Raw genomic sequence first — 25,573 nt, forward strand, 5'->3', positions numbered from 1 at the left:
AAAATATGCAGTAGCAAAAGTTCATATACAGTTTAATCATAAAGATTTGTACAAATGTCCAGCTTCATTTGTCCAGAATAGTTTTTGAGTGGATTTCAGTTTAAGGAACCTAAGATTTTTCTGTAAAAAAAATTTAAATAATAATAATAATAAATAAATAAATAAATAAATAAATAAATAAATAATAATAAAAAGGCATAGACAATCATTAAAAATATATGATATTTTAATGGAGACTAACTGGATATGAATGATACAAAATATATTTTGTCATACCAGAGAGACCTTTTAGGGAACTTCAAGCCAATAGTCTGATCACAAACAGAGGAATGAAGATAAACTCTTAATGCCTATTTACAGAGCTTGTGTCCCATTCACATCGAGTGCAAACACTGAATGTAATAATAGGCAACTTTATCTTGCACTTCATGAATTAACTCTAAATTTAAACCCAAAACTGTTGATACCTCAGTTATGTTTACCTGATGTTTTTCTTCATGCACATTATTCGTGTTTACAGTAAATAGTCACTGTACCTTCTGTTATACATTAAAAAGCGCAGCTGTGTTTGGAAATTTAGTTTTAGTAAAACATACAAGAAATTGGAAAGAGATTTATGCCACAGTTTTCATTTTAAAGGGTTAGTTCACCCAAAAATGAAAATTCTGTCATTACTCACCACCTCATGTCATTTCACACCTGGAAGACCTTCGTTCATCTTGAGATTAAGATGATAAAAACCGATGGCTCAGTGCGACCTGTATTGCCAGCAAGATGATTAACACTTTCAAATGCCCAGAAAGCTACTAAAGACATATTTAAAACAGTTCATGTGACTACAGTGGTTCAACCTTAATGTTATGAAGTGATGAGAATCATTTTTGTGCGCCAAAAAAACTAAATAACGACTTTATTCAACAATATCGAGTGATTTCAAAACACTGCTTCATGAAGCTTCGAAGCTTTACGAATCTTTTGTTTCAAATCAGTGGTTCGGAGCGTATCAAACTACCAAAGTCACGTGAACCATTGATATTTCGAAACACTTATGACGTAACGAAGCCTCGTTTACTGAAATCACGTGACTTTGGTGCTCTGAACCACTGATATATGTTTTTTCTACTCTGTGCAGGTTGAGCTTGGGAAAGGAGCTTTATAAATAGACTAAACATTATTATTAGGGTACAACGGGGCAAAAGGCGCCTTTGATTTTATTTTCCTCTAAACCACTGGATGGCACAAAAACTTGCCGCAGCACTTTCCTAAATATCCGCTTTTCAGAATGCACGCGCATTTGTCTGATCCTTGACGCAATCTTGGGCAGCAACGCAAAGTTGATTCTGAGGTAGTTTGATCTAATATTTGATGTTTTTTAAAATGTTGTTGATTTTTGAGAATCCATTAAATTAATGTTTGTATTTTCAGAAAAGGTCTTTTTAATGATTTTCAGTTGTGTTCAAGGTAATTCATGCCACAGTTTTTCAATAACGGAGGAATATGTAAAAGTATGGTATTTGAGGTAAAAAGCGCCCCTGCTGTTGGGGCAAAAGGCACAATAATTAACATGACAATGAATAGCTGGTTGACTTTTCCATTTGTTGATATGACAATGTTAGATTCATAGCAAATATCATATATATCAAATTGGGTATCCATCTTAGAGATAATACCCATATTTATAATGAAACAATCATATTTTAAAATATATTAATTATATTATAATAAAATATAATTTATTGTTACTACTGTAAATCTATATTAAATAGACTTATAGTTCATGCTTTCAGAATTTTTACTTTTTAAAATAATTTTGTTTCTGTATTTTTAAAATCTATTTTTATATTTTATATATAAAAATATATATCACATAGGCCTATTTTAATGACCGTATATTTACTGAACAAAAAAGATTTTTTTATTTATCAAAATAAACAGAAAATAGTACAAACTTTGCTAATTAGTGATTCTTTTGAACAACCTATTCATTATTAAAACATATTTTATCTAAAGTATTTGTATCAATTCTGTGTGCCCATGTGTGGGGTAAAAGGCCCACATTTATAAGATTTTGAAACAAAATTAACCACTTTATGATTTTTTTTTTTTCACACAAAATATGTTGCTCCATCAATGTCCAATACAAACATATATTTTTCCTGTAATCATATACTTTGAGAGTAGTGAAAAGCACAATTTTTGTGCCTTTAGCCCCGTTGTACCCTATTATTAATTATTTTCATGCAATTAATCCATCCTTGGTGAATAACTAGCTGACTATCAGTTTCTAAAACCAGCATTTCATAGTGATTACAGACTTGTGTGTATAATGGTTAAAAGTGAAATACTATCATATTTTAATACATATATAAAATACATAAAATCACTGGTCGTGAAAAAAGACTCATGAATCTTTGTGCGCCACTTTTTGAAAGAAAGAGGAAGTCGAAGAGCGTTGCATTGTGGGATGTGGAATCCAATACATTGCGTTTTAAATCGTATTTCACTGACAGTGCTTTAATAATAGTCTAACCAACGTTACCACTTAACGGAGTGCATAAAGAACAATCATCTAGAGTCGCAATCTAGAGCATTTTTTGCAACCTTGCCATTTTTTCTCCGTAGCATCTCATGTGACCTGATGTGTGCTGTCGTCATCTATAGATGTATGAATCTGTTCTGGACACAATTTAGGAACTGTTTTGGATCACGGAACTTCGGAGCTCTTAAAGGTCTTGTTGGAGTCTGGCTGGCATCGCCTTTCAGGTGCGGTCATTTTTACGCAGCTCCATTCTGCTCTTGATTCCTGGAACTTGTCGTTGGATGTGTAAAATGCTGAATGCTGCAGCAGCCGACAGAAATAAAGACCCGATCCTTGAGGTATTAAAAACAAGGGTGACATCAGACAGGCATCTGGTCGCGTTGGAAATATCTTCTGGCACGGGACAGCATGTTGTTCACTTTGCCAAAGCCTTTCCGAACATTACATGGCAGCCGTCTGAAGTTGAAGCACAGTCAATATCAAGGTGAATGTGCGCAACATCCTACTTTATCTTGAATTCTCTGCTTCATATATATACATGAACAGCTCTGCATGAGAGATTATCTCGCTGCTGCAGTAACGCATGATTGCATATTCAAGTTATGAAATCCTAAAACAAAAATCTTTCAGATCGTTTTACTAATTGATGAAGAGGCACAAGGTCGTTGAAATATTTACATATGTATAATATGTTCTTTATATTTGCATGTAGGCATAGGCCTATATTTTGATTATAATACAAAGTTCATCTAGGAAAGTTTGCTCTGAGTGCAGGTGCAGAGATCTGTGAATAGATGGCGCTGTTCAGTCACTTTTAGAGAGTGCGTGGATCGACTATTTTTTGTAATGGAGGCCTATTTTGCATGATTAATGTCTTTTGGTTATTTATGAATGACAAAATAATAAGTCAAAAGCTGCTCTAATAGCTGTTACTTAATAGTTTATCTCAAAGTACACGTTCCTGTCAGTGCAAGTTATTCCAAATAACAAAACCTTTGTGTGCTAATCGATATCTTTTACCTGAAATGTATTGCTTCCGCTCAGAAACGACGTCAATTTTAAAGCAGTCGTCACATTTCTTTTTAATAGTCAACTTAGGCTATTTTGGATCATCAGTCATGCTTCGTAAACACTGTCACAGTGTTCCTTTAGAAATACCAGTGACTTGCGCTCTTTTTAATGTCATAATTTGTAATATTTATGTTGTTTTATATGTAATATAGATTAATTTCTCATCTTTTTTTTGAGGAGGCACTGCCTCCCTTGCCTCCTCGGAGGAAACGCCCCTGCCATTTAAGTAGCTGATTTAAAGGTGCTATAGAGGATGTTTTCGACGACTGAGAAACCAAAGACTGTTAGTGAGTTTTTGAAATGAGCGCATGCGTAAGAACAGCCCCCCTCCTTCACAGCTCATTTCGAGGGAACGCCTCCCAAAACTCGTGCACGAGTATTGGAACACGAGTGTTTACCGCCGGCATTCGCTGTATCGTGTTTGTGGATTCATTATGTCGGACTCACCGCAGGTAACTCATAATCTGCAGTTGTTACTCCTGACAAAAACATATCGCATGCAGCGCCTGTGGAAAGTTACTGGAGCGCGCACGTCTCTCACAAGGAACGTCATGGCAGTGATTGACAAGCCAGAGGGCCAATCGTTTACGCAATGATTGCGTAAACGATTGGCTGATGTTTTTAAGGCCCTACCTCGTGCACAGATGATGTATATTAATATTATTCCTTTCAGTGCACCTAATAAATAGTCTTTTATCAGTTAGTAAAGACAGTTTCAAGTAATAATGCAAAAATGTATAAAACAAAACATTCTCTGTAGCACCTTTAATGCCCATTTATGTAATAATGGTTAGGGCAATAATAGCAAATAGGACAAAAGGACGTGCATGTGTTGTTTCAGGATCGACTAGAAAGAAGACATACACAATCCACTGCAGTCTGCAACTTGCATTCAGATCTGACTCTCCCGCTTTTCACAATCCAATCAATTCTTGATGGATAAAAGTCTTGCCTTATTTTTTTTCTTTGTGAATAATATGTAGTCAGAAATAGAATGTCCTTGAATATGAGGGAATCTAATTAAAATGTATAGATCACAATAAAAATAATAGTGGCAATGCTCTCACCAATTTTGATATAGCTGCTTTTTTCTTTTGGCAGCGGCTATTTGCACAAAGTGTAAATGTCAATTAGATGCTACTTACACTAAGTGAAAATAGCATATTTTCTTAGCGATAGATGTTATTTATACTAAGTGCAAATAGCTGTAGATGCTATTTACACTGTGAAAATAGCTATATATTCAATTTACACTAAGTGACAATAGCATAATTTTCTTAGTGATATGCTATTTACTCTAGGTGAAAATTTTTATGCAGCTGGCCCAATTCTCCTTGGTAACAAACTGAGAAAAAAATAATGGAGCATAGTGCAGTAATAAACACTTGTGCTAGAGCTGTATTAGTTCAAAGTTCACTCCTGATTATTCGTTAGATTGGGCTTCATACCATAAAATGTTTCCTGCTATTGAAAACCAAATGTTTAATTGCTAATATTTTATATACCATATTGTGATTTTTTTTTTTTTTTTTTTTTTTTTTTTTTTTTCAGTATTGAAGCATATAGACAGTATCATAGGCTGCAGAATGTAAAGCCACCCATCTATCTTGATGTGTCTCAGAGTTGGGAGAACTGGGGTGGAATTCAAGCTGAGTCATGTGACCTCATCATAAACATCAACATGATGCACATCTCACCTCTGGCCTGCACAATGGTATCATTCTTGCTTGCTTGTATTTCTCTTTCTCTGTTTTTGTTGAATGTCTGCATATAACATCATCTAATAATCTTTCAATTTTTAGGGTTTGTTTAATGGTGTTGGAAAAATACTGAAGCCCCAAGGATTGCTTCTGACTTATGGGGTATTTGTAACATAATAAGCTCAAGCACCTTTATGCTTTTTTTATACATTTATTGGCTTCTAAAATCTTTTATCTGATATTCTTTTTGCAGCCGTATGCTTTCAATGGATCGATTTCTCCTCAGAGCAATGTTGACTTTGACCAGAGCTTGAGATACAGGTTAGTGATAAAGGAAATCACTAGCAAATGAGCAACATCTGCATTGCTGCAAAGTGGTGTAGATCCTTGATAAAGGTTATTTCACTGGTGTGAAAAGAAATGCATGCACATATAAAACAACTGTCTTTTTATGGTCTTATGAGGTTCAGCCCTAAACATAGGGCAATTATAATCAGTGTTGGGGAAAGTTACTTTTAAAAGTAATGCATTACAATATTGCGTTACTCACCACAAAGTAACTAATTTCTTTACTTAGTTAATTTTAGGGAAAGTAATTTGTTAGGTTTACGGTACTTTTTCTCATCTGGGCTGGGCTTGCTTGTTCATTTTTTGCAAATGGGAAGGCCCTTTCACACCAAAAGTAAAACAAATAAGCCTCAGGCTGAAGGAAATGCAAATTCACACCTGTACAGTAGAGGGCGCAGCTCAAACAAACCTTTCAGCTGTGCTGCCATTCTGGATTGCAGAAGAACAAGAAAACCAAAAAAATGAAACGCGTGCTGTTTACCTAAAGTCATTTTTTATTAGTATGGTTGAATTTGATCATTGAAGGTCAGCAGTAAAGAAGGCATTGGTTAATAAAGTGAGATTAAATACATAAAATATGTAATTGAACATATTTAATTATTGTGCTTCATGTAATATTCTGAGTTTGCATTTCACCGTTTTTGTTCATATTGAGGGATACTGAATCTGATTTGTGCAAGTGAGATGAGTAAATGTTTACTCACATTTAGTCTAGAACCACATTATCATTATGTTTACACAGCGCACACAACTACTCTGCACTTACTCCCGATTTCTCTCCAGATTTCTGGAGACAGGAGAGCTGTAAGTCCATAAATAGGAAAACAAAGTATCTTTCATTACTTACTTGAAGAAGTAACTCAGATATTTTGTTGTAAATGTAAAAGTAATGCATTACTTTACTAGTTATTTGAAAAAGTAATCTGATTACGTAACTTGTAACTTATGATGAGTTACCCCCAATACTGCTTATAATACTTGTAGATTATAACTACAAAAGCTGTCAAAATTTCCCTTTTATGAACTTACACTGCAAAAAAAAATCTCTTACTTAGTGTTTTTGTCATTTCCCATTACAAATATCTAAAAATTTAAAATCAAAATAAATTTCCTTGAGAAGGAAAAAGACTTGTTCCTTTGAATTAAGTTTTTTCTTACCTCACTGATTTTAGGATAAATTTTGATAGATTTTTCAGAAAACAACACTTACTATCTAATGGACCTAACAGTCATTTTGCTTCTCGAGTAAATATATCTTAATTTAAGAATGTTTCAATACGTGTACTAGATTACAAGTCAAAAATGCTGCAGTGTAAAAATGATTACACTGCAAAAGTCGATCATATTTTGTTATGCCAATGTTGTTTTGCAGAAATCCAGACTGGGGTCTAAGAGATGTATCATTACTGACAAAGCTAGGCCAAGAAAATGGACTGCGATTGGAGGGAATTGTAAGAGTGTTATTACCTAAATTACTTAATGCATCTGGTGTAGTGCAATGCAAGTGCATGCTTGATGATAACTATAGTTTAAGATGCAATGTCAATTCTCCCTTTCTGTTCATTACAATTCTTGCTATAAAGGTTTTTCTTAGAAGCTATGATCCATTACTTGACCGTGATCCACTGCAAATTAATCTGACATCATGCCTCATCCACACCTCTTTCTTGCTTTTAAATATGATTTGCTTGATTATGTGATGATTCACCACCTTGGGACATTGTAGGCTTGTAAATGCATCTGTTTTTGTTTTCTAGGTTGACATGCCTGCCAACAACAAGTGCTTGTTGTTTCACAAGGACAGTGTGGTTTGATATAATATCAGTTTTGTCACACTATATTTACATATGTTTGGACTCTGGAGTCTGCAGTGCTTTAACGGTTCAAAGATACAGAATATTACATGCTTTGCTGAAATTTGTCATCACTACATTCTTGGCAAAGATGTGTTTTTGCAGGATGTATTAATGTGGGTTTATTTACACTGAAATAAATAATAATTTAGACAAATATGTTTTAAAAAGATGTGTACTCACATGAAATAAAGAATAACAACATTTTACATCATTCCAAAATTATTTTCACTACGCTGATTCATGGAAAAGTAAGTGACTGTGGTTTATTGCAGGATATATTGTTGATTGATTAAAATAATACATTTACATTTTCGCTCTGACTGATATCAGTTTACCAGTTTCAGTCATAATTGCAGTGGATACCATGCAGAATTTTTATATGCCTATAGTTAAATAAATGTATGTCAATTTTTACATTTCAAGGCAGAATATTTGTCTATTTGTTTGAATGTTCATGATACACTAATACACTATACTGCTGCTCTTCCTTTAAGCAATTGAAGATGGATTTACTTAATCAATAAACAATATCAGTCTATCAATCTGCACTGTCTGTTTTCCTTGAACTCTGGTCGGACTCTAGTGTTTGTTGTTAGAATGGTTTATTGGCGATGGTAAGTCGGAACCAAAGATCATGAACTGAAGGTGTTACACCGAAAATTACCCCCAACATGGGAGGTGCAGCGGATACGAGTGGATCGCAGTAGTCGGCGAAAGATTATTTGAACACAACCGGATTTATTAATCTGTATCGTTTTGATCTAATTTCATTCTCAAGACTTTAAATACACTCATTTCGCTTCCCTGTCGAAAATCATCCAGAAAAGGCAACAGTTTAAACCGCGGCGGAGCAAGTTGAGTGTCTATTTTTGTCCCCTGTCTTAAAAGCACAGTGTGTCAGTTCGTATGAAGCTTTTATTTCCATAAAGACTTGAATAATGTCAACGACATCGCTGGATAAAGAGCTGCAGGAGCGTCTGAGAGAGGCCAGTGCCATCGGAGACATTGATGAGGTGAAGACTTTGGTGGAGAGCGGTGTCAACGTCAACTCTCAAAATGAGATCAACGGATGGTGCGTATAAACACTGACTGGCTAAATTACTCATTTCATATATTTACTTTTTATAATAACCTTTCCTTCGAGAGCAGTTCGCCTTTTTCTTCTTTTTGCCTTCTTTCTTTCTCCCTCCCTCTAGGACAGGGGTTTTTAAACCATGAAACATTCAAGTTTTGTCAACTTGTGTTTACCACAGCCATTATTTTACTCATAAATTGAAAAAAATTATTAAAAAATACCCCCATAGGAACATCTGGAGGGAACCACTGGTGAATTAGTCTTCTGGGTTTTTGACTTCATGGTTGGAGCACTAGGTAACAAGGGATGTGGTTTGCTATTGGTGGATCTCATGTGAGTGACAGGTTGTCCCGCCCTCCCACCAGTAAATATGTAATCAGAGAAGAGATGTTGCTGGAAGGGGAAGCTATTTTATTTATTATAAATACAGCAATTTTCCTAAAAAAAATAACAAGAATTGTCCGTTTTGGTTTCATGGTAACTTAAAGGGTTAGTTCACCCAAAAGTTCTGTCATTTATTACTCTCCCTCATGTCGTTCCACACCCATAAGACCTTTGATCTTTGGAACACAAATTAAGATATTTTAGTTGAAATCCGATGGCTCCGTAAGGCCTTCATAGGGAGCAATGACATTTCCTCTCTCAAGATCCTTAAAGGTACTAAAATCATATCTAAATCAGTTAATGTGAGTACAGTGATTCAATATTAATATTATAAAGCGACGAGAATATTTGTGGAGCGCCAAAAAAAAAAAAAAAAAATAACGACTTATATAGTGATGGCCGATTTCAAAACACTGCTTCATGACGCTTCGAAGCGTAAATGAATCAGTGTGTCGAATCATGATTCAGATCGCGTTTCAAACTGCCAACAGCTGAAATCACGTGACTTTGGCGCTCCGAACAACAGATTCGATACACTGATTCAATGTGCTCCAATGCTTCCTGAAGCAGTGTTTTGAAATCATCCATCACTAAATAAGTCGTTAATTAGTTTTAATTGGCGCTCCAAAAATATTGTGTTGCCAAAAATACAGTGTTGCCAAGTCCGTGGTTTTCCCGCTGAATTGGGCTACTTTAACAGTGTTGTCGCCTTTTACATTCTAAGGTTTCCGCGTGGTTGTTTTTCATGTCCGCGGGTTGAAGCGACCCCAATAACATGATATTTAGCCCCTGGAATGCAAATTTTACCAGGGGAACCCTGCCAAAAAAAACGCTGATTTTACTCCCTTAAATGCGATTGGGCTAGTTTTGGGCATGTTTTGAGTATCAATTGGGTGGGGTTTGTTGTGAAAACCTGGCAATCCTGACTTGTAGCACCAGTGGCATGAAGCTAGTTGAACAAACTCTGAGTTTCGGAGTAGATTCAGAATTGACAAAACCATACAAACCCAACCTGGTTTAGATTAGGTTCAGTGTATAATCGTTCTGTGGACTCAGAGTTTGATTCAGAGTTTGGGATTACCTCTGAAGCACATGGGGCGAACAGCGAAAGGTGGTGACAATTCTGGGGGGGCCCTGTGATCTCAACCGAGGGAAAGTTGAAGCTCAGTCTTGTGGAAAATTGAATGTTTTTTGATTGCTAGATGCAGCCCTTACCTTTCAGGTCATCTTGCTTGGCAGCATTCCTGAAATGCTTAATTAGACAGCTTGTCTTTAGGAGCATGTGACTCTTTCTGTTTTCTCACTGGCACTGCTGATGTTTGTTGATCAACTGACTTGAGGTGTTAGATTTGTTCTGATGTCCATGCCAAGCTTTGACTGCTTTGATTTAGTAATGCATTAAAACTCATTTGATGTCCCCTGTTCATTCAGGACATGTTTGCATTGGGCCTGTAAAAGAAACCACAAACTGATAGTGGCCTATCTGTTGAACGCCGGAGCCGATAAAGACATTCTAACGGCGAAAGAGGAGTTAGCTGTTCAACTCACTTCGAAACCTGAAATCAGAAGATTACTTGGAGGTACGCTTTCAGAAAACCTACCCTCCATTCCCAGGACTTGATGTATCACATGACACTCAGATCATTTCTAAGCCCTCGAATACAAATTCTAGACATTTACAATTTACAGTTATCTAGCCAAAGTTATCTAAGTGTTTTGTTGACTAAAATATGTACACTAAAATATAGGGGTGTAACGGTACACGTATTCGTAACGAACCGTTTCGGTACAGGGCTTTCGCTTTTTAGCATTACATTGCAACATTGTAGCCTAACTGCCAATAATCGCAACAAGCTCTGTGTTTTGTTACTTTCGATAAGAAACAAAGTGTCAAATTCTGTCCACGAAATCATGAAATTCAATCAGAAAATTCTGTTTTGACGCTCTTTGATGCGGCGTGACAGATCGCTGTATAGGTGCCTCAGTTCAACCGGCAGCGCAAGTGCGATCATCTCTTACTCTTTAATACTAGTTACAGAAGGAAAGAACATCTGAAGGTATGTTGAAAGATACAGTACAACTTACTGAAACGGTCATATCTCTTTAAATCGCTCTGTCAGTTTCAACGGCGGAAATCATGTATCATTTACCTTAGAAAAGCCTTTCAGTGTCCAAAGTTTGTCAGTTCGCTAGAGAAATGAACTGTTTCGCTTAATATATGCACTGTATTAGCCTATATAATCATTATATTTTAGTTAACCTCTTAGTGATGTCTTGATCATTTAAAGTATGTTTATATAAATCTGTCATGAAAATGACAACCACTGTGTAGAAATGATTATATTGGAGTAAAAACATTTACAAGTTAATGCAAAAACTGCCTCAGGTGCAGCTTACAGGTTTGCATACAATTTGTTATTTGAAAGTTGATTATTATATCTAAAAATAAAAAGCGATTGAATTTAGGCTAATAGTTTGGGCTCAGTTGTTAACCTTTAATATTATAGTAACATAATGTTCTTCCTTATTCCACTGTTTTTTACATTTTGAAAGTTTGCTGAAGTTAATCTTTGCAAAAACTAATAATTTAGTAACATCATTAAATGTAATCTTTTCCAAATCTTAAAATGAATATCAAATTTGAATTCAGTACATTCCCTTTTACAACTAGTTTTGAATGTTTTATTTCTTCAGATATTTAGACAAAATATTATAGGTCAACAATTTATTGGTTAACGGACATAACAGTATATTGTAATAGATTATAATCATTTTTTGTTCTTTTTTCTTAAAAATATTAAAATACAAACATGAAAACCTTCTGTATACGGTCATAATGCACTTTAATGTCCTTATGCGTTCCTTCTCCAGTGGAAGAGGAAGACATGCCTGAGGTGAAGGAACCAGAGCTGCCAATCATTCCAAACTATCTTTCCAACCCGCCCTTCCTGTACAGCAAGATAGATAAAGATAACCTGAGCATAGCACAGCAAAACGGCACCAACAATCATCCAGAGCCCCTGGAGTCAGAACCAGCGACCTTGTCGCCGACACAAGAGCAGCAGCTCCCGCCTCAGCATCAGCAGCCCAAGAGCCTTTACACAGACAGCCAGAGCCAGCAGGAGTTACCCTACATCCCCGTGGTGGAGCAGAATGGCGTGCCGAGCCCTGTGGTCAACGGCGGCCTACCAATGGAGCTCTCCTCAGAGACTCATCACACCAACCTCGAGTTTACACATGCTCATCCTATCGCACAGAACGGCCCAGTGTGTTCCACGCTTCCTTCTCCAGGCGGAAGCACCAGCCAGCCGCAGGTTCCCAATGCCGCCATCACCCGGCAGCCGTCCATCCCGCAGCAGATCAACTGCTCCCAGCTCGGTGGCTCAATGCCAGCCTTCCAACCCTTCTTTTTCACCAGCACTTTTCCAGTTAACGTTCAAGGTACAGTGTGGGTTTAAGAAGCTTGTTGGTTGGTGTCATATGATTCAACACACCTCCACTTTCACCTCCACAGAAAAAGTGCTTTAGATAAAATCACTGAATTGTGATTTTTGTGAAGTTGCTAGGTAGAAAGAAAGCAGATTTATATTTCAAATAAATAAAAATACAGAAAAAAACAGTAATATTATTACAATTTAAAATATTTTTTTCTATTTTAATATAATTTAAAATATAATTTATTCCTGTGATGGTAAAGCTGAATTTTCAGCATCATTACTCCAGTCTTTAGTGTCACATGATCCTTCAGAAATCATTCGAATATACTGAATTATTATTAGTGTTGGAAACAGTTTTGCTGAAAAAACTGGATGGGATGAATGAAATTAAAAAAAAAGCAGAAATCTTTTGTAACAATACACTACTGTTCAAAAGTTTCAAGTTTGTTTTTTCTTACTTTTTTTTAATTAATTTTGAATAGTATGTAGTATATACAGTATATATGAATTATATTGTAAATCTTGGCTGCTCAGTTATACACTTAAGGGATTTAGCAGATTTTTTTATACATATTGACATATTGACATATTGCTCATTCCAACATGACTTGAACACCGCAGATCTCCACAAACAGGTTTGCACACTTTCTTTAAATGTACATGCACCAAACAGACTGGTTTGAGGAATTCACAAAGATGCCTCGAGTCACAATCTTGCTGTCTCTTCCCAGAGCTCGTCCTAAAGGTTCGCATCCAGAACACCAATGTCAGAGAGAACGACTTCATTGAGGTGGAACTGGACAGGCAGGAGCTGACGTACCGCGCCCTCCTCCGCGTGTGCTGCCGGGAGTTAGACATCAGCGCAGAGCACGTGGAGAAGATCCGCAAGCTGCCCAACACTATGCTCAGAAAGGTGAGGACTGAGCCTATTAACAGCTTAGTCTAACTAACTTACAGTTTGTGATGCAGCTGCTATCAGATTCTTTGCAAACTCTCCTTTATGTGCCACAAAACAAAATGCTCAGAACAAACATATAATCCTCTGATGCAATCTGGATGCTAACAAAATAAACCCTCCACTTGTTTCCGACACTGTGATCCTTCTGAATTCTGTACAGAGACACAATCAAGCTGTTTAAACTGGTTGCGTCAAAGTGAATGTTCTTTGACTCTTTTCACTCTTCCATTTGTCCTGTTGTCGGCAGACTCAAGCGTGTGGAGTATGAATTTTCAACTGAAAGCACATCTGTATACTGTATCCAGTGTAGACAGCCTCATTGATTATAATGGGCTCTATTTGCTTTTGACGCAACGCTCACATCTAGTGTAGGCAAATGTCAGCCGTTAAGCGAATGAATGCCAGTGGACAGGGCCTATGGTGCAATGATGTGTAACGTTGATGTCTTGGCCTGGAGGCAGTCATATGCAAATATATTTGCCTGTGTGATGTCACAGATCCCTCAATATCAAAACAAGCCAGTTTTTGGAGGTTGATTTGAAAAAATTATTAGTTTATAATGAGGAGGACCTTTTAAGCTATGGAAGTTTTAATGGTACAAAGACCTCTTATATGTCAAACGATCAAGGCGATTTTGATTTCTCTTGTCATGACCCCTTTAATTTTACATGTCAGGAACAATATTTTCAAGTGGAAGGGTGGAACTTAATGAATTGGATTAAAAAATTTAAATTGATATGTCGTAACCATCTAAAAGCAATAAAAAACTTGAAGCTATGCTGAATTTGTTAATATCACTGTGCGATAAGAGCATTGTTAGGCATGACAACATGTTTGCACTTGGATTCTAATGAATACAAATACAAATCTTCCTGTGCAAATGCATATTTCTAGCTATTGGTGAAGGAATGATTTTTTTGGATGCGTTCCTCCTTGGTTTAGTTCGGGCCTCTTAGTTCCCCTGAAGGACCATCATGATGCTTCGTAAAAGTGACATTCTGTTTGGTTGAGCAAAATCCTCTCCTGTTTAAGCTTGACTTCAGACAAGGTTTGTTGAGATGGCAAATCCAAACAGTGCTTTTTACAATACAATACAATTCAATGTTTATTCATATAGCACAATTTAAAAACAAACAAACTTGTCCAAAGTGCTGTACAAATTATACAACAGTATAATTACAGTACAACAGTAAAAGACAATAAAACAAGCTGTAAAATGGGTGTTCATAAAAGTAAAAGTCATAAAACAGCAAATCAAGAAATATTAAACACTAAAAGAAAATAAGTCTTAAGAGTAGACTTAAGAATACATAGAGCTGGGGCAGTTCTGATATGAACCGGGAGACTATTCCATAGTTTTGGGCCGATAACAGAAAAGCCACGATAACCTCTGTTTTTTAGTCATGTCCTGGGAACTTGCAATAGTCCAGAATTGGCAGATCTATGTGACCTTGACTGAGTGTACGGATGTAACAGATAAGTACTGAGGCGCCTGATTACAAAGAGATTTAAAAACAAACAGAAGAATTTTAAAATCAATTCTATATTTGACTGGCAGCCAATGCAGTAAAATCGAGACCAGTGTGACACTCTCATATTTTTAACAGAGCGAGAGCGTTTCAATTTTTTTTTATATATTCTAGTGCTCTAAACACTGTGTACATGCACATATTTAATCATGTCGTCTTCAAATGAAATATATGTGCAAATAAGGACACTAATACAGCCGCACGGCATGAATGCGAAGACACAATGGATTATTCTGATACACGATGTAGACCGGAAAAAAAAAAAAAGGGGCAAAAAATGTATTCTGCCTTTTATTGTTTTATTTGTTGTTGTCTCCCCTCTTCACCCCACTCTACACTCCCACCTTTCCACAGTTTTACAGGCCTATTCCTACAGACTTTCTAACTCTGAGGTGTGAACGACCAGGCTAAAACAGGGGGGTTTCATGACACTTTAAAAAGAGTGACCAACATGATACTAATGGCTGAAATCAGACAAGCAAACACCCTTGTACTTTTGGCCATGCTGTGCATTTTATTATATCAAACTGCACACACCGGTGGAGCTTAATTCTTAAGCTTTATGATAGACAGTGATGGGATCTCAAAAAGAGCAGAACAATGGGCGCTACTTCCAGATCATTCAACACTAGATCCATCTAAATGTGTATGGGTCAATGACTTGACAGGTCATCTCTTTGTCCAAAGGCCTTAATAATAACTAAAAAAAAGATATGACACTGTTTTTCACTAGTTTTGCATTTGGCTAGAGTCAGTGACACTACTGGTAGCATGAGGCGATACCTGGACCCTACAGAGGTTGCACAGTCCAACTCTCTCTTAACTATTTGAAACATTCATGTTTTCACTTGTTCATACACGTCCTGAAACATCAGGTCATTCGGTACAACCGCTATAAAACATGGAAAATGTTGTAATTATTTTAAAAACTTGTACTAAATATAAAATGTTTGATTGTCCTTTTGTTATCTAGCTAGCAATTTAGCTAGCTAGATATCAGCCTGTCAGCATTGTTTGGAAATATCATAATTCGGTATAACCAAAAGTGTCATTCGGTAAAACCGAAATTTTGGTTAAACCGAATGAATTTTTTGGTGACACATTTTGTACATGTTGTAAAAAATGACAAAAGCAGTATTCATTGATTAAAAAAACCACACAATCTCATTGTTAATACTTAATAAAACATCAAATTTAATTATATCTCAATTATGTTTTTTTACACTTATAAAAACCTTATTCATCAATGACCCGTATATGTTCCTCTGGCAGGATAAAGATGTGGCACGGCTACAGGATTTCCAGGAGCTGGAGGTGGTGCTGGAGAAAACCGAAGGCTTGTCGCTGTTCTCCGGAGGTCAGGGCGGTCTGACCGACAGGCCCTGCTACAACATGAAGGCCTCCAGACTCACCTATTAGCTTCACATTAGAGACTCACATTTTATCTGGGACCTGCCTCCTGAAATCCCAAACACATTTTGGATCCTAAAATACGCTCCTGCTTTGGGTTGGTAAACGGATATAACATGTTAGCCTTATTCCTTCTCTCCTTCATTAACAGATGTATCCTTAGTGCCTCCTCCCCCATTTTAACCATAGATAGCTTGTTATATGGGCTTTGACTTGCTCTGGGGTGAATGGGGTTTTTGCATCACTTCAATTTGAATATTTAAATCCATTCAGGTCTTGATTGGACTTGGGGAAATATTGAAATGCACCACTTTTGCATACTGTCGGGCCTTGGAGTTTGTTCAGATCTGTCTAACTGCCTTGCCTTCGTATCGGGTCACTGTGTGAGAGTAGGCACGCTTCATCTTACATCCAACAAATATACAGTGTCCTATCTCAAGTGAATCAGTTTATAAAATTCTTGTTTAGTGGTTTTTATGTTTGCGTTGATTGAAGGAAGCCACGCTAATTTCATATCAATGCTTCTAATTCAAGAAATATTTAGTTTGCCAGACAACTCTCTGTGCACTTTACCAAAACCTTGCCATTATTGAGGATGCGTCCTTTTTATTTAACCCTTGAGAACTTCAGTGCTGTATTTTGAATGCTGTTCTGTCAGTCACCGTAAGCCAAATAACTCATTCTATAAACTAGCATGGACTGTTTGGAGTAGAGCGACCTCATGGTCTTGTATGAAGGCAAAATGTCTTTTGTTTCTCTTGAACTTAATAATGTAGCAAAAAAAAATCTTTTGTTTTCCCCTAGAATGAGCTTAATTGGAGATGAATAATAGGATATTTAACCACAGAGAGCTTCCAGGGAGCATCATTTTGACCTCCCTTGAGTTTTACGATGCTTTGTCTTCATAAATTTGAGAAGCAGGATCTGAATTTAGGAAGATATAGTGGTTATATTAGTGCCATTTTACTAAACAGTTGGCTGCATTGTTGATTATGAGCATAGAAATACATTTTGTTTGCAGTTTGGATAACTAATTTGTGGGGAATGCTTTCGGTTAGGTTTAGGAGCGGTGCATAAACACTATGTTATTGTAAATTAGCTTTTTGACTTGATAGAGATTGTGTTACTGTGAGAAGAATTTCTAAAGATTTGTCTTACGAATTGTTTTTAGTTTTCTCTGAGAGTTTGACTGTCTAACCAAGCATATGATCATTAAACATTTGTTAACAAAATGCTACTATTGTTCAGACGTAATATTAGCCCCTTGAAAAGACATTGATAAATTATTGACATTAAAGTTTTTTTTAAATGTGCAATTGTTTTAGTATTATATATATAATACTAGAATCTGAAGATTAAAAGAAGTATTATACACTTCAGTTGAAATAAAACAATCTCGTTTTCTTTTCTATCGTATGTTCTTGATTGACTTAAAGGCAGCTGGGAAACAATTTCCTGGAATTCCTTTGCTTCTTATTTATTTTTTATTTTTTTTAACATGATTAACATGAATGACAGTTTACAGAATCTATTAATCTAGAATAATGCAGTTTAAAAAAATATTTAAAAATGCTATTGTTTATTGTAAATTCATAATATATTATCATTACACAATGTATTAGGTTAACTGATTGAACCTTATCAAGTGTTACAGAATTTAACAAAATAATTAATTTAATTTAAATTTATGTAATATTAAATAATAGATAGATAGATAGATAGATAGATAGATAGATAGATAGATAGATAGATAGATAGATAGATAGATAGATAGATAGATAGATAGATAGATAGATAGATAGATAGATAGATAGATAGATAGATAGATAGATAGATAGATAGATAGATACTTTTATTCAACATGGTTCTGCTTATCTGATGTTTTCTAAAAATCCTCTATTCTTTGATCAAATATGGGGCAAAAGGTGATTAGATTCATGTTTCCTTATAAGTAGATGCACATGAACAGATCTTTCCCTGGGTATAGCAAAAATGTAGTGCAACATGCCATTGCTAAACTTGACCAATAGAGGACAGACTTGGTCTTGAATAAATGAGACTCCAGACAGCACTAATGCTCTTGGTAGGAGGAAGGAAGTGTTTCCACTCCATTAAACTCTCTGCTGCTCCTGTAGGGTCCATACAGCAAATCAGAGTTACTGCGCCAGAATACATGGAGTCAGCAGCCTACAGAATGCAAAACTCAGCTGTGGATCAGCATTTTAAACATCTGAGTTTGAGAGAAATATTTAGTTTTCACTAAAAGTTGCAATGAATAAAAGTTTGTTACATTTGCATTTTAATTAAATGTCTCATTTAAATTGCAAATATAAAATTAGTGACAGGGTTATCTTTGCTCAAATTTATTATACAGAAACGCTGATAGAAGTTTTATTCAAACTTGTGAATTTCTTTCACGTCGACCTGTTTAAAGAATCGGGGACTAACTCGGCTCACCAACTGCCCTTTGACCTCTTTCGCTCAATTGCACATTTTAAGGGAAACGGAGCCCCGCCTGGTTCAGCACTATAGATCACATGAGCATGCGGGACAAGACAACGGGAAATTACAGAGGAAATTACACTAGAATCCTTGTATTTGTGCAAGAACTAATGATCCAATGCAAACTATACATTGCAACTAAGGAAAGCATTTAACAGCTGCATTTATATATAGATGTGTACTGTAGAAAGATCCTGAAGATATAGTGTTCTCAGCTTGGTTTCCCATCTGAACTTTAAAACAGTTGCGCTATCTTTTCATGTTCTCATAGCAGATCACATCTCTTACCCCTCATGGTGAAACTAGCATGAGATCTCTGTCCGTTTTCAGTAAACACCAGCCTTCACAGTGTGTCTGTCTCAAGACCAGACATCCAGCTGCACCTGGCAAACTATCATTCTGCATCGCTGATCTGCTGATCAGAGAACAGCTGTCCCATATTAACCTCAACTAATAGCCATTACAAGAGAATGTGACAAACTGTTCAAAGAGCTTAGCAGATCAGGTTAGCATTAAATTGTGTGTGTGTGTGTGTGTGTGTGTGTGTGTGTGTGTGTGTGTGTGTGTGTGTGTGTGTGTGTGTGTGTGTGTGTGTGTGTGTGTGTGTGTGTGTGTGTGTGTGTGTGTGTGTGTGTGTGTGTGTGTGTGTGTGTGTGTGTGTGTGTGTCTGTGTGTGTGTGTGTGTGTGTGTACGATAGAGTATAAGACCCCCTTAAATATTTCACTTTTTGTTATATTGCAGCCATTTGCTAAAACCATTTAAGTTAATTTTTTCTCCTCATTAATGTACACACAGCACCCCATATTGACAGAAAAACACAGAATTGTTGATATTTTTACAGATTTATTAAAAAAGAAAAACTGAAATATCATATGGTCCTAAGTATTCAGACTTCAGTATTTTACAAAACAATTTCTGCTGCACTTAAGGTTCCTAAGAGCACAGTGGCCTCCATAATCCTTAAATGGAAGAAGTTTGGGACGACCAGAACCCTTCCTAGAGCTGGCCGTCCGGCCAAACTGAGCTATCGGGGGAGAAGAGCCTTGGTGAGAGAGGTAAAGAAGAACCCAAAGATCACTGTGGCTGAGCTCCAGAGATGCAGTCGGGAGATGGGAGAAAGTTGTAGAAAGTCAACCATCACTGCAGCCCTCCACCAGTCGGGGCTTTATAGTAGAGTTGCCCGACGGAAGCCTCTCCTCAGTGCGAGACACATGAAAGCCTGCATGGAGTTTGCTAAAAAACACCTGAAGGACTCCAAGATGGTGAGAAAAAAGATTTTCTGGTCTGATGAGACGAAGATAGAACTTTTTGGCCTTAATTCTAAGCGGTATGTGTGGAGAAAACCAGGCACTGCTCATCACCTGTCCAATACAGTCCCAACAGTGAAGCATGGTGGTGGCAGCATCATGCTGTGGGGGTGTTTTTCAGTTGCAGGGACAGGACGACTGGTTGCAATCGAGGGAAAGATGAATGCGGCCAAGTACAGGGATATCCTGGATGAAAACCTTCTCCAAAGCGCTCAGGACCTCAGACTGGGCCGAAGGTTTACCTTCCAACAAGGCAATGACCCTAAACACACAGCTAAAATAACGAAGTGGCTTCACAACAACTCCGTGACTGTTCTTGAATGGCCCAGCCAGAGCCCTGACTTAAACCCAATTGAGCATCTCTGGAGAGACCTAAAAAACTGTCCACCAACGTTTACCCACTATATATATATATATATAATATAGTGCTGGGTAGTAACTGATTACGTATAATCTGAATTATGTAGTTGGATTCCAAAAATTAAGTACTTGTAATTAGATTATATGACATTTTAAAATAGTTGTAATCAGACTAGTGTTACTTTTTTGATTACATGATTACGTTATTCTCACAATGGTAGTAAATTATTCTTAATTCATTGATTCTACTTTGTTACATTTTAAAGAGGTGGTTGATTATGATTTCACTTTTTTAACATTAGTAAGTGCATAATGTTGTTGTTTGAGCATAAACAACATCTGCAAAGTTCAACGCTCAAAGTTCAATGCAAAGGGAGATATTTTCTTTTAAATAATACAATAAACTGCTGGTAGGAACTACAACGAGCTTCTTCCCAGGTTAGTGACATCACTAACCCTAAAATTTACATAAACCCCGCCTCCGAGAACATGCAGCAAAGGGGATGAGGCCATGTTGGGCTGCTTTAGAGAAGAGGAAGAGTTGTTGTAGTAGAGTGTTGTTGTCATGCCTTCATTTTACACCGGACTGCTTCACAATCGAGGGTCAATTTAACGCTGGATTTGCACAAAAGATTAACATGACGGCACACGCTAGTCGATGAGTTGAATCAACTCCACAGCAACTACATAAATTTATCCAGTAACCGTTCATAAATGTCCAGATGAATTTGAAAAGTTGTAACTTCTTCCTGAGTCTCTCCATCAGTGTCCGACTCTGGTTTGAACAATGTAAGGCTGAACACCGTTACTGACAATCCTCATTTTGGCTGCGTGAGATTCTCCAGCTTTGTTGTTGTTGAGCAACCAAAGCACGAGATGTTGCGCTGCATTTACACGGGGCGCCGACGTCAACGCTTCACAGAGGGCGTGTCTGAAGTTTGGTGCTGACACGACCGTCATAGTCACGTTACTTTTCGGTGTTGCATGAATGAAATTGGCTAGCAACGGCTCTATTTGCATAAAGCGATCTGATTGGCTGACGCCTGCGTTGGCACTTGAAAAGTTGAGAAATATTCAACTTCTGCCATGAGCAATGCAAGTGAAGCGACGTGACGGAGCCCACAATTCAGTTTGGCAACGCGTAACGTCACCCATTCAAAGTAAATGAGAAGCATTAACGCAGATGCCCCATGTGAATGCAGCGTTAAAGCTCTGTTCATTTGTTTTTGTTCACGGCATGTTTTTGTTCAAACCCAAATAGGGGCAAATTTGACAAGCTATAATAAATGATCTGTGGGGTATTTTGAGCTGAAACTTAATAGACGCATTCTGGGGACACCAGAGACTTATATTACATCTTGTGAAAAGGGGCAATATATGACCCCTTTAAATGTTCCTTTCTATAAAAGTCGTCTGCTTATATACGCTCACAAGGTCTTCCAGGTTTGTGGAATTTGGGTTTGGGTCTATCAGTGACTATCACTGAAAACTGAGACCAAAACAACATTTGATCACTGGATCATTTCATTTTTAAAGTGTTTTCTCACAATGCAACGCTGTGAGAAATCTATTTAGCTCCTGATGAACACATTAATTATTATTTGAATTATCACTCAATGAGTCTTTCAAACTTTTGTCTTTTGTCTTTCAAACACATTAAAATTCACGTCATTTCATATCTACATGCAATGCAGGGATTCCCCAAACTTTTTTTTTTTTTTTTTTCAGCTGAATCTCTTTGCTCTAATACATTACTTGAAGTAAGCCCTAATATTTTAAGTTAATAAGTTAGGTCAATAATAAAATTAAGCCAATAATAATAAAATGTTTAAATTGGTTATTTGAGTTAATGTTGCCTTTCTATCAGCTTGAACCTGGTCATTCTCCACTGACCTCTGGCATCAACAGGACATTTTTGTCCACAGAACTGCCGCTCACTGGATTGTTTCTCTTATTAGGACCATTCTCTGTAAACCCCAGAGATGGTTGTGCATAAAAATCCCAGTAGATCAGCAGTTTCTGAAATACTCAGACCAGCCCGTCTGACACCAACAACCATGCCACGTTTAAAGTAACTTAAATCACCTTTCTTCCTCATTCTGATGCTCAGTTTGAACTTCAGCAGAATATCTTGACCATGTCTACATATCTAAATGCATTAAGTTGCTGCCATGTGATTGGCTGATTAGATATTTGCGTTAACGAGCATCTCTATTAGGTAATAGAGTTGTCAGAAAGTATCGACCAGTGGGTCAACTCCACGGTCAACACAAATGTGACGCTTTGAGCACTGTTGAGCAGATTCGTAAACACCCCTAATTGGCCATTGTGTTCACGCGCTCATCTGATGTCTGTGATTGGCTACAATGATCAAAGCACGGGAGCGTTTGAAAGCACACTGAAGTGTTTTGAAAGCAGGACCAGGAGCATTTGAAAGCAGGCTTTTATCAGAGGACTGGTCCACGATAGATGTCTGCTTTCAAACACTCCCGTGCCGTGTGTATCTGTGTAAGCGCTCGGTGAAGAGCATCATTGTTGACTGTTTACAACGTTTTTGAAGCGTTGATCATTGAAGCCGTATCCGACGAGTGTGTGAACACAATGACCAATCAGAGGTGTTTACGAATCCACTCAGCAGCACTCAAAGCGTTTCAGTAAACATTTCAGTACCGACTAGGTACCGAAGTTGGTACTTTTGACAACTATTAGGTAACATATATATTATATATAAATATTTTATATATGAGACATGTATAAATATTTTCTTACTGACTAAAGAATATAAAAAAAGGTGACGCAGTTACATTGTATTTCCTCAAATAAGTAATTAACTACATGTACTTACTATAGAGTTACATTAGGGTTGGTTTAGGGTTAGTTACTTGTAATTATGCATAATTATCCCTATAGTAAATACGTGTAGTAACGTGTAACTACATCGCCTTAAAATAAAGTGTTACCAAAAAATATATTCATTTAAAACGGTTTGTGTCTGCTTTTTATAAAGTGGATATTTTGCCCTAAGTCTGAGGAAAATTGTGTACAGAGCAAATTTCTAAAATGAAAACACATCTCATGTGTCCTCCAGATGTTGCAACACACATTCTGCACCTCTTGCATAAGAAGAACCTGCTGTGTTCAGAATAGTGACATTGAATTACTGGTAACCCTGCCGTGTGTGTGTGTGTGTGTGTGTGTGTGTGTGTGTGTGTGTGTGTGTGTGTGTGTGTGTGTGTGGCTTGTTTCTAGACAGAACGTTTAAAACAAGGCTTAGTTGAGTGTTGGTTGTTCTTTTGTGGGCTAGTCAGACGATATAATGAGCTTATGAGAGGTAATAACATGTTCATTGTTTTTTATGACCCTTCCTGCGGGTGGGGAGCCCAGGCATACAGACCGTGTTAATACCTTTCAGAAAGCTCATAAGTTGACACAATAGATTCATCTGAAGTAGAAGCCCCGTTAAATCACTGCTCCATTGCGGCGCAATTGATTTACTGCAAGTGGTCCATGTTTCTGTGAATTAAAATGGAGACGGCTGCTCATTTCTGTCATATTGGACTGTAGTGTGTTGTTCTCACAATCAAACTGTTCTGGATGAACTCACACAGATGATCACAATATACTTTTTACAAAAAAAGTATATTATGTGCATGTTAATTCATAAGTTACTATGTCAACATTGTGCTTGCTTTCTCAGAAAAACAAGCTAAGCTAATGTTATTTTTTTAATTAGTCATGATCATTTCATGCTCTGAACACTTAGAGTTTCTATTAAATGCAAGTGTTAAATATCTCCAATAATGTTGTTCCTGTGTCCAGTGGGGGGGTTTCATATGAAGTCTGGTATAAACTGCAGCTGTTTATTGCTGACAGCATTGGTTGTATGTTTGAACCACATGACCTCCACCCTGTACCCCCACAGCTGGAGGTAACTTTCCCATGTCTGCTAGAGTCAGATGGGACACAGATTAACCTTTGGGTGAATATGTTCCTGGCGGCAGTGTTTTTATTAGTATTATTTTATTGTGATAAACATTCAGATATTAGTGGCCATTTAGCTACACGACACCCTTTTCAAATTTAAACGGAAAACTTTGAATGCATTTTGTTGGCAGAAAATTTACGTTTTTGAAAACGATACTGTTATCGTCTCAGTGTAAATTACAAAAACGCGAATTTGTGAAATCGGTGACGTCATGTGCATCATATCAACTTCGGCCTGGCAGCAGAATACAGTGTTTCTAATTGTTTTGCAGATCCAAGTGAATGGGACAAAAATGTCGTCTTTCATTTTTAGTACATCATTGTCATGTAAACGTACCTTGTTTGTGTGTATATGTTCTGTATGCATGCATTATGTATGTTTGAATTATTATACTATCATAGTATGTGCACTGCCTTTCAGAAATTTGGGGTCAGTCAGATATTTTTTGAAAGAAATTAATTTAATTCAGCATTAAATTGATCAAAAGTAACAGTAAAGATGTTTATAACAGCTAATAAATGCTGTTCTTTTGAACTAAATAATCCTGAAAAAAAATATATATTTTCAACAATGATAATAAATGTTTCTTGAGCATCAAATCAGAATGATTTCTGAAGGGTCATGTGACACTGAGACTGGACTAATAATGCTGAAAATCCAGCTTTTGACAAATTACATTTAATTTTCATATTGTTGATCAAATAAATGCAGAGCGTTAGAGACTACTTTGAAAAACATTTTACCAATACTGCATAGTGCAGAAAATGAGTAGGTCATTTTCAGTGCACACTGCGCAGTACACACTTGGGTTGGCCAGTGACTTCTTGTTGGGTAGTGAAGAGTTAAAAGGTGTTCTAGTGCGTCACGCAGGTGCCTTTCTGCGTCTTAAATTTCAAAGACATTCGAGAAGTTAGTGTACGCTTAACTGTGCTACATAGTGTAAAAAACAGTGGTTATAGGCTTCGTTTTCAAGTATATGAAATGTTTAGTAATAGGGTTGAACGGGCAACCTTTAATCTCCCAGCACTGATGAACGTCGCGCGTGAATCGACCTCTCTTCCACTCCACAAACCTCTTGAACGGATCACACGTCCTCCACTTTAGCTAGGGT

At 36.9% G+C, this 25,573-nt stretch overlaps 2 protein-coding genes across 2 annotated transcripts; both read left to right on the forward strand.

The window, feature by feature from the left end:
* The first annotated feature begins 2,463 nt into the window (after positions 1-2,463).
* mettl26 (methyltransferase like 26) lies at positions 2,464-8,042 on the forward strand. Its single transcript, XM_067372360.1, has 6 exons — positions 2,464-3,023; positions 5,162-5,324; positions 5,413-5,472; positions 5,564-5,631; positions 7,031-7,109; positions 7,416-8,042. Exons 1-6 carry the CDS (start codon positions 2,821-2,823, stop codon positions 7,470-7,472), a joined length of 630 nt encoding a protein of 209 aa, XP_067228461.1. The 5' UTR covers positions 2,464-2,820; the 3' UTR covers positions 7,473-8,042.
* Positions 8,043-8,167: 125 nt separating this feature from the next.
* Positions 8,168-17,658, forward strand: ankrd40 (ankyrin repeat domain 40). The gene is made up of 5 exons (XM_067372371.1): positions 8,168-8,586; positions 10,405-10,553; positions 11,845-12,414; positions 13,142-13,323; positions 16,170-17,658. The coding sequence occupies exons 1-5, from the start codon at positions 8,453-8,455 to the stop codon at positions 16,314-16,316; spliced, it is 1,182 nt and encodes a 393-aa protein (XP_067228472.1). The 5' UTR covers positions 8,168-8,452; the 3' UTR covers positions 16,317-17,658.
* Positions 17,659-25,573: the final 7,915 nt, after the last annotated feature.

Source organism: Chanodichthys erythropterus, chromosome 3, assembly GCF_024489055.1.
Source record: "Chanodichthys erythropterus isolate Z2021 chromosome 3, ASM2448905v1, whole genome shotgun sequence".
Lineage (NCBI taxonomy): Eukaryota > Metazoa > Chordata > Actinopteri > Cypriniformes > Xenocyprididae > Chanodichthys > Chanodichthys erythropterus.